Source organism: Canis aureus, chromosome 12 (genome assembly GCF_053574225.1).
Source record: "Canis aureus isolate CA01 chromosome 12, VMU_Caureus_v.1.0, whole genome shotgun sequence".
In the NCBI taxonomy this organism is placed as follows: domain Eukaryota; kingdom Metazoa; phylum Chordata; class Mammalia; order Carnivora; family Canidae; genus Canis; species Canis aureus.
Genome location: NC_135622.1, coordinates 27542186 through 27551952, shown reverse-complemented (window position 1 = coordinate 27551952; position 9767 = coordinate 27542186). Strand labels below are relative to the sequence as shown.

The following is a 9767-nucleotide window of genomic DNA, read 5'->3' as shown; positions in this document are numbered from 1 at the left end:
GGGAGGGGAGGGGAGGGGGGGGGCGGGTGTTGGCTTCATGCTGGTACTGGTTTGATTTATCCCTAATGAGTTCTCAGCACATGGCTGCTCCCGGCTCACTCCAGGGGCCAGCGCGGCCTCCCGCGGGCCCCAGCCCGCCCCGACTCCACAACAGCCGCGCTCGCTCAGAAAAGAGCCAATTTCCACACTGCACAGTCCGCTTCACTCAAGGGGAAATCACATTTCCCTGCGAGAGCCGCAGGCAGCGCTTCACTCCACAGCCTGGCCAGCTGCCACCAGGCGCAGCTGCGGGGGAGCTGGGCCCGGCCTCCCTTGTCCCTTCTCCCCTCGCCGAGCCCCTGCGTCCCTGCCGCCCGGCCCGGTCCCGCCCCAAATCCCTGGGCGGCCTCTCCGCGGCCCCTCTGCGGCTGCTTCTCCTCCAGAGCAGGAGAAAGGGTGCCTGCCGGCGGCCGAGGATGCTGGCCAGGAGGGGACTCGCCTTGCCTGCGTCCCTGGGCTCCTTAGACGGCCGGGCAGCTGGTTCTGTCCCCAGGGTCGCTGACATGTGGCGGTGGGGCTGCAGGGGGGTGGTGCACCTGCAGGAGCCGGGGGGCAGCGGGCAGGTATATGGGCCTTTGGGAGACAGGGCCTCTGTGCCGATGTCCCCGAGTGCCCCAAAGAGCAAGAGGAACAGAAGAGGAATGGAAGAAGGTCATGAAAAGAACAAGGAGCCAAAAGATGAGGCGATGGAGAGAGGAGGAAAGCATTCTGGCATTAGTGGAGCAGGACGCAGGGCCGCCTCTCAGGTGTCCACAACTTTGCAGACACCAAAGGGGTAGGGGTGGGGGTGGGCAAAGGAACGATTGCTTTGGACCCCACGGAGGAGGGAAAGGACAGAGGCTAAGAGATGGCAAGTGTCAGGACAAAGAGGTGAGAGAGGTGGGGGGACACAGGGTTCTCCACCAGAATCACAGCCACCCTGGGGCACCCTGGTCACCCAGCTTGCTCACTCCCTGTGGAGCGTGACACGTAAACCTGAGCACCGGCAGAGAACAATCAGATCCCTTACAGGTGGAAATGCTTTGTGACCCTAAAGGTAGGAGGACAGCTGCCAAGGGATGGCCTGAGGAGAAACTCAGGCCCAGGGACAGAGGGGGAGCAGGATCAACCTGGCCCTGCATGCCTTCTCCACCTGTAGCCTGACTTCCATCTGGGAGTGCGTGGCCATGCCCTAGGCGGTTGTGGACCTTCTGTTCCTCCCTACACAGTCAAAGCTGCCTGAGGTCTCTGCGGAGGCCTGGCCACACCCAGGCATCCAGGCCTTAGATTAGGATGCAGAGCTGGCCTTGGATTAGGGGTGGGGCTGTGGTCCCTGCTCCTCTGAATGACCTTGAGAAAGTCAGGTGATCTTTTCTTCTCAGTTTCTCCAAGTGCAAAATGGGGCCGATGTCCAGAATCACCGACAAAAATTGATGTGAATGAGCTTTATAACTAGAAACTAAGTCCATGTGAAGGTTAGTACATCTTTTGAGGATGAAGGAAGAAGAGGGGGGGCAGTAAAGTAAGGAGTGAAGGAGCCCCAATCCCCACTGGCTTCCCTCTGTACCTGAAGCTCATTCCCACTAACAAGGGGCATGGAAGTCTCTGGGCCTTTCCTTTGCTCCCACCCCAAAGGAAAAGGACATCAGGAATTGCCTAATGAGGACCGAGGTGTGTACACACCTGAAAAGGTGTGTGCATTTGAGGAAGGAAGCAGGCAGATGGGGAGGGCAAGCAGAAGGGCCACCTTAGTAAGCACCTCAACTTCCCTGGTCTCCTATTTCTTTCTGTAGACTGTGGCTGCTAATTCCTCTTGTCTGTGCTTGTCTCCAGGGTGGAGTGTGTGCCCCCACGGAACATACACTCTCTTTAGTAACAGCTCACGGCAAGAATATTGGAGAAGGTAGGGGGTGGGGAGGTTGGAACCAGCCCAGGGTTGACCTTGGAGACAGGACTCCCCGCTTTCCCCATCTCCACCCCTGCAGGCTGTGTGGTAGGGGCCAGGTGGTCACAACAGCTCTGGCCCACCTTAGAAAGATGGATTCTACTCCACCTTGTGGCCCCCGTGGTTTGAGTCACCTACAGGGCTGCCTGGCCGGCTCATACTCTGTGAGCTACCAGGACCCTAGGCTGGCCTGGCGGAGCTAGGAGGGGTGGGATATGGAGGACGGGGGTCACTGAAGGGGATGGGTGAAGATGCTGGAGCAGGAGCAGGGATTGCTGCCTGGAAAGCTGAGGAGGCCTCCCCACACAGGCTGTAATGGGGATTACTCCAGTGGCTCTGCAGGGTGGGTGAGGCTGGGCCCTCTATGCCTTGGGATGCACAGGCCTGTGCATGCCTCGTCCCAAATTCTCCTCCCCAGATGCTCTGCTCCCACAAGCCTCCACAGAGACTTTGCCACAAGGTAAACCAACCACCTGTCACGCAGCTCCCCACAGTGCCTCCCACATTCCAACACATCTCCCCACTCTCCTCATAGCCCTTTGCTGTGCCCTGCCTATGCCTCCCCAACTGCTCTCAACAGCGCCCCCATGCTGGAGCACTTCAAATCATTGCTTTTCCCCAACACATAGAGGACTGTATTTTCCGAACCCCAAAGGTGGACCATGGTTTGACCGTGGATTGAATGTCTGGATAGGCACCGGCCAGGACACACTGCCCTCAGCCCACACCACATACCAACACCTACTTTAAGCAGAGTGCCCTGGGATGCTCACTCCACCTCAGAGAAAGGAAGGGGAGTCTTGAACCATGGTCACCCTGGGCAAAAGCACAGCCCCCGTGGAGAAGGCCTGCCAAGGGCACCAAGTGTTCCCAGAGAGGGTTTTCGCTGCAAATGAAAAATCGCTCTGCAGGCTCCCTGGGGCACCATGCCTCTCAAAGTGATCTTGGATGGTTGGCGGGGGCAGTTATTGTTGCTCCCAAACCAGGTTGGGGGCTATCTTAGGGCATTCGGGGACTGAGAGTTTGGATGACAAGGCGTTTCAGATACGATGGGATTCAGTCCTGCTCCCATGCTTGTAGCTGGAAGGAAGTGCTATTACTGGAAAATGAGGCTCATCTTAGATCCCCTCGGAAGAGAAGAGACAGGTTTTCTCTGTGGGACAGTCTCATGGCTCTACTCTCGTGCCATGGTCAGTGAGCATCCCTGGCCTCTCTTTAGGGAGGACCAGGGGTGGGGTAAAAGCCCTATCTCTCCTCCTCAGCTCTCCCTAGTCACCAGGGAATGCCCGGTGGGTGAGGAGTCCTCTCTTCATCTGGTCCATCTCAGTCATCTGCCCTGCTGTTAGCATTCACCTGGGCGCCCTGCTCCAGAGCCCCGCCCCTTGTTCCCACTGCACCCCACGCAGGGCAGGGGGAGGGGGAGTGCCAACAGGCCAAGTGCCCTGATGGGGGCAGAGCCCTTGTGGCCACCATTTTATGTGACCCCTGTTCTCCAGAATTTCTTACACAGGGATCATCTGATGTCCCTGCAGGTTCCCTTGGCCTTTCCTGGCCTCTTGCTCAGTCTTTCCAAGAGGACTTGATTGAATCCAGCACTTCCCCCACCTTGGGCAAGTTGTTTCATTCTGTCTGAGCCTCAGTTTCCTCAAATGCAAAATGGGGCTAATCCCACCTTAATTTATGCGAGGCCCTTCACACTGAGCCTGGCACACAGTAGAGCCCAGGAAGCGTCTCCTCCCCTCCCCCTCTCACAGCACAGGGGACATGGGAGCTGGTAAGTGGGCTCCAGAGTATAGTGTTCCCAGAACCTTCACCAATCCTCCCCGCTGATTCTCTGGCTTCCTGTGAATAACAAGAGCAACTACTTGTGGGGAGTCTCTGATTGGCCCGGCACGTGCCATGTGCTCATTTTATCCTCGCATTCATTCACAGTGGAAATCAAAGCTTAGGATAAGTGGCTGCCGGCTGTGCTGTTAACAGAGGGAGAGAGAGGATGCTAAGTCAGGGCTCCTGGGCAGCAGAAGGCCCTTCAACTCTCCACCCCCCAAAGTGAGCTCATGGGCCACTGGGCTCTGAGGTTCTCTGGAGAAAGCCCAGACCCAGGGTGCTTCCTTCCCCAGCTGACTGCAAAGCCTGAGACGAAGAGTAATGGTTTATTGAGTTATGTGGTAATGGTGGGTTGTCTTTAAAAAAAAGGAAGAAGCATCAAGGAGAGAAGCCCAACATGGCAGGGAGACAATTCACTGAGAGGCCAAAGTCTGGGGGTGGAAAGAGGGAAGCTTGACCCAAACAGAGCTTCATTTACAGTATTTACAGTCAGGCTTTGGGGGCAAGGGCTGCGGGGGGCCGGAAAGGGCACCTCCATGCTGGCTTCGGGGGGGTTGCCACAGGGACTCTTCGGTTGCTGTGGGCTGGGGCTGCAGGCCGCATACCTGGCTTGGCAGGGGCTGTCGAGGGAGGGAAGTGGGTCCCCAGCAATACTGCCTTGCTCTGCCCGGGGGCAGGGCTGGAGCTCACTCCCCAGGAGCCGCAGGGGCCCTTGGGAATGTCTGTCAAGCTGTCGTCAGTTGGTCTGGCTGCGAAGGAATGATCCATCGGAGGAGAACCTGGGGTGTGCTCACACATTCTCAGCAGCAGGCAAAAGGAAGGCCCGATGACCACCAGGTGGAGCTTCTGGCTTCCACTCCACCCAGCCCTTAGCCCTGGCCAAGAGAGAGGTGCAGAAGAGCCAAGCAAGCTGGGTGGAGGAGGTGGACAGCAGGAGTCTCAGCTGTGGGGCAGCCGGACGGGACTCTCCGTGGGGCTGTGAGGGACAGCCCTGGTGCCCGGCTGCAGTGTGTGGGCTGGACAGGCGTGCTCACAGCCCGCGCCTGCAAGAGCAAGTTGATGGTAGAGCCATGGGTGCCTCTGTGTGGCCTGAAGCCCATCAGGCGCCCAAGTGTCATCCCTCGCAAGCTCCTCGGCTGCTCCCTCTTCTCTCCATATTTCTCCTCCAATTTTGTATCTTTTGGAATGGGACAGTTCTCTCTCCCTGGGACTCCTGCCCCTCATTAAGGAGTTTTAGAGGACAGTTTGGCCTTCTCCAAAGTCATCCCGTCTTTCATGGTTCATTAAATCAACCACACAGGGAGTGAGCCGCAATGCTGGACTTGTGGTTATTTTTCATGTAATAAATAAAGATTCCTTTGTGTGACTCTCTGGGGCCTGTCCCAGGCCAAGTCCTCCTGTTGCTCAGTTGCTCCCACTGTCCCCATAGCAACTACAGATGGTCAAAGGCCGTGGCGGTGGTGGGTGGCGCACTTGGCCTTGATGTGGAACTGTAATAATATGGGGAACCTGGACATGTTAAAAAAAAAAATAACAACAACACTGCTGGTCAGAAGGGGAAATTGCACCATAGCCTCTCCTGCATCTGCTAACCTTGAAGACAACACAAGTTAATCATCTACCCCTCTGGCCTATCTGATCATCAAAGATTAACTCCTCTCTGGCCCTATTTCCTCCTTCTCTGGCCTCACCTTTGGGTTTCTGGCCAGAATGAGAACTGTGGCTTCTTGCCCCTCCTCCCATGACTGCTTTGACCTTCAACACCCTCGTTTCAGGGAGAGGGCAATTGAGAGCAGTTGCATCTGGAATCTTGGAGAACCAAGCACACTGGGGGGTCCCTGTGGCCTTCCCCAACCTTACCCAAATAGTGGGAGGTCAGAAAAGTTTCCTTTTAGGGCCAAGGATTAGAATCCTGACTGGCCACGGAGGATGTGTATTTGAGGGCCTCCACGGGGAGGCTCTGCCCACCTGAAGGATGGGCAGCCCAGGTAGGCTTGGCAGGGAGGTGTCCTGCCACCTGGCCCAGCTCAGCCCCCTTCATTCCTTTCTGGCGCAACTGAACAGAAAAGTGGCTTGCAGTTGAACCCATCTGGCAAACCCAGGTTAGCAACTCTCCCAGTCATTTCTGGAATGCCAAGAGGTAATGGCAGGAGAGGGGAGGTGGGTCCTAGGAAATGGATGGTCCTACCTGGCCTGTGATGGCACCCATGGGTGGGCCACACTTGCTCCATTGCTTCTCTTGGGCTCAGATTTGCTCTGAGACCCTCAAGGGAGACTCTAGTGGAATTCCTCAAGTTCCCCATTTATGGGGCTTGGTTTCCTAAAAAAGCGTCTCTACCCAGCCTATAGCCCCAGGGCAAGAGAGGAGTGAAGAGTAGCCCAGAGCTTACTCTCTGGATCTCCCTCCCAAAGGGTGCCCATTCACATCTCAAGCCAAATATCAGACACATGAACAAAAGATCCCAGTGGAAGGGTTTCCGCGTGGAATAATGAGCTCTGGGGCACCACTTAGATGGTTAATGTGTGCGACAGGCTGGCCCTGTTTGCCAACAGCATGCTCCCAGGCAGGAGGGCAGTTGGTGCTCCTGCAGGGCGCCCCCACTTCAGTGTCCCTGCTGCTGGACTATGAGCCCCTGAAGGCAAGAAGTCCACTCTGAGACGTTTCTTGAGTTCACCCTTGCCCTCCCAAGGCCTGAGCCCCAAATCTTATGAAAAACAGATTTCAGAGACATGGCCTCAGGCAATAAGAGAGAGAATGATGCAGAGAAGTCTCCTGCTTATGTGCTCTCCCTCCAAACAGCCGGGTCCTCTGCCTTCCCTCCACCTGCTTGGACTGCCAAGAATACCTGTCTCCCCAGGCCCTCCATTTAACCTGGGCATCCTGGCTGCCTTTGAGGCAGACTTTCGGCCCCGCCTTGTCCCCCAACCTTGCCCCACGCAGCAGAGGGCCTGGGTGACCCCAGGGGGACTTACTCAGCAAGCTGGAGTTGGGGAAACGCCAGGCCTCGCCGTAGGAGGAGTAGGGGGTGTGGCCGTAGGCATTGCCAGAGTATTCGCTTCCTGTTGGAGGCACACAGGTGAGAGGCCTGTGAGGTGGACACACCAATGTAGGCTTGGGGGTCTGGGACGAGGGTCTGCAGGGCTGGGCACTGGGCCCGGGGACAGCATGAGCTCAGAGGCCTCTCGATCCACTCTTCGGGGGCCCTTAAGTCTGCATCAGTTTGGACAGGGCCCTTTATCGCCAGGTATCAGGGTCACTGCCCTGACAAGCTCAGACCTCCCAGCTATCCCAGGAAGGAGGGAATACTATAATGCCCGTCTTCCAGGTAAAGAAGCTAAGCCTTGGAGATCTGAAGAAGCTCACACAGCAGAAGGGTTTGGTGGTGTTTGGAAACTGTGCTGTGACTCCTAGCGCCCAGGTTCTAGCCACCTTTTCTGCTGCCTGGACCTCCGGCAGAAGGCTGTTCCAGAAGGGGCTGAAGGGAGTGAGAGAGGTCAGAAACAGCAGGAGGAGGAATCAGCATTTATAGACTTTTTAGCCTCCCTAGGTCTGAGTTTGTTAGGGACGGGTGTGTGGGGGGCAGTGGCAGTGAGGGGAGGGGTGCAGGGGATTAGGGGAAGGAGCAGAGGGAAGAGCCCTGCAGGGCGCCGACCTCTGTGTCCTGGGACTTGTTCTGAGGACGCCCCCACTCCCATTCCATTTGCACTTGAAGCAAACTCAGTGCATGAATTTAAACAAAGTAAATCAGATCACCAGGAGTCACAGAAGTCACTTGGCTCCCAATAGCAGATGAGATTTTGAAAGGTAGTCCGGACATTGGGTGAGAAATCAGATCACCTCTGTGAGTGAGTTTTTGGGTTTACCAAAGGCATGATTTTCCAAAGAAATCTCGTAAGGATTCCCTTAAACAACAGCAACAAAGCCATGCAGACCAGTCCATTACCATCGGTACTTGGTAGGGAGCTTAAAGTCTGCAAAACGCTTTCCCACACACTAGGCTCCCTTATCCTCAAGCATCATATGAAGCACCCATTAATACCACCAATTTCTAGAAGATGAGTGCGGCAGGATTAAGCAGTTTCCCTCAAATCACAGCGTTGGTAAATGGCAGAGTAGAACTTGACCTTAGGGCTCTTAACTCTGGATTCCAGATAATCCCTTTATGTGTTTCTGAGCCAATTACCTCTCCAAAGCCAGGTTCCTGCCAACTCTGCCATCCCTTGAACGTCGGCATTGCCTTTCAAAACCTCATTGCTATTGGGAAGTGAGTGCCTTCTGTGGCTCCTGGTCTCTTTCAGACTCTGGAAAGGAAGCTTGAAAACTGCCTGGCTCTCAACACTGCCTGCCTGAAGTCAAATCCCTGCTCCCTACTTCCTAGCTGTGTAACCTTGGACAAGTTGCCTTGATTTCCTTATCTGTAAAATGGGGGAAAATTATTGTCCCCATCTCATGGGGTTTATTCAGGATGAAATTAAAGAATATACATTAAATGGCTAGCCCCACACTTGGTATATGAAAAGCACTCCAAAAATGCTAGCTTTTGTTATTTTCCCAATAAGCGGGTGCTAGAATAAAGCTCAACAGAGGATCACAAATGAAGAAGCTGCTCCCTAGAGAGGGAAAGACATTTGTCCCAGGTCCATGTTCAATTAGAGCTAGAACCATGGTCCCTAGCTCCTACTCCAGGGCTCTTTCTTGTAACCAACAGTGCTAACTGTTCTCCACTTACGGCTGGTGTACCTCAGAACTGCCTGGTGTCAGAGCACCCTAGGAAGAAGCGGATTCTTTTTGGGCTCCACAGCCAGGGCCACGTGGTGCCTTTCCCTCCACCTGGTGCCAAACACTGCTGGCTCCAAAGAAATAGAGGTGGAAAATACAAAGGGCTTCCTCTCTCATTTTCTCACTTATTCATGCCTTCACTCACTCACACACTCACTTATTGAACACACATTCACCAAGTACCTATGTGCTTCAGGCACCCAGAAGGTGGCATAGGGCTTTGGGCTCAGGAGGCAGCACACACCTGGGTGCAGCATCTTCCCAACACAAGATCTGTCAACCAGCCTGTAGCCATGGTGGATGAAATGTCCCTGCACCCACAAAAGCCCAACCCATCCTCTTTGCTCTGCATCCCACCCCACCCCACTCACCTCTCCAAGGACTTGGCCCCTACAATCTATCCCTTCCATTTTTCTGCTTCATTGATTTCTCCCTTCCTAATTTACCACTTTCTCTAGCTGGCAAACATGCTCTGCCATCTTCTGTTTTAAAAATTGTCTCGCTGCCCCACATCCAGCTCCCTGAAGCTTTCTGTGCTTCCTGATGTCTGCCCTCACTTCCTCATTCCTGTCCAATCGGGCCAGTGATGATCCTCTGAAATCCCACAAATTCCACCCTGATCATTCCAATGGTCACTTCTAGGCCTGCTCCCCCCCACCCCCGCCAAACCTCCTTGCTGACTGTGATTCAGGTCATTGCTCCCTCTACACCTTTGGGTTTCATGATGCCTCTGCTATCAGATCCACTGTCCTCTCCCACTCACTCTCCTTGGTGGTTTCTTCTCTGCTCAAGCTCTAAATGCTGAAGGCTTGGTTTGTGAGCCCTCTGTGATTTTCCATCCACATTCTCTTTCTAGTGATCTTGTCTAATTCCTTGGCATTAAATAACAGCTCAGTGTAATGGCTGAAATTTATGCCCTGGCCAGAATTCTTTCCTGACTTCAGACATATATCATGTGCCTACTGACTTATTAAACTGGGTATCTGGAGGTGTCTCAATTCTATTATGGCCCAATAGAATTCTTGATTTCCACCAGCCACACATTCTGCATCTTCCTCTCCAGGTCTCCCACATATATACTTGCCACCACCACCAGTCATGCATTTTCCCAAGCCCCAAGCTTAGGAGTCATCCTTGTACCCTCTATTTTGGAACCCCTATGGCCAATTCACCAGTAAGTGCTGTTGGCTGTACCAC

The 9767-nt window shown here is 54.5% G+C and overlaps 1 protein-coding gene across 21 annotated transcripts in view; it reads right to left on the bottom strand.

Moving 5' to 3' along the window:
* Positions 1 to 4097: 4097 nt before the first annotated feature.
* PAX8 (paired box 8) overlaps positions 4098 to 9767 on the bottom strand; it is a 57216-nt gene continuing 51546 nt past the window's right edge. For 12 of the 21 annotated variants that reach the window (XM_077843234.1, XM_077843238.1, XM_077843235.1 and 9 more), the window contains 2 exons: positions 6764 to 6850; positions 4098 to 5299 (listed from right to left, as the gene is read on the bottom strand). In XM_077843234.1, coding sequence (XP_077699360.1) covers positions 5223 to 5299; positions 6764 to 6850 — 164 coding nt within the window. In that variant the 3' untranslated portion in view covers positions 4098 to 5222. Of the gene's footprint in view, positions 5300 to 6763; positions 6877 to 9767 lie in introns of all 21 variants that reach the window. The other 9 variants (XM_077843236.1, XM_077843237.1, XM_077843248.1 and 6 more) reach the window with 2 other exon arrangements.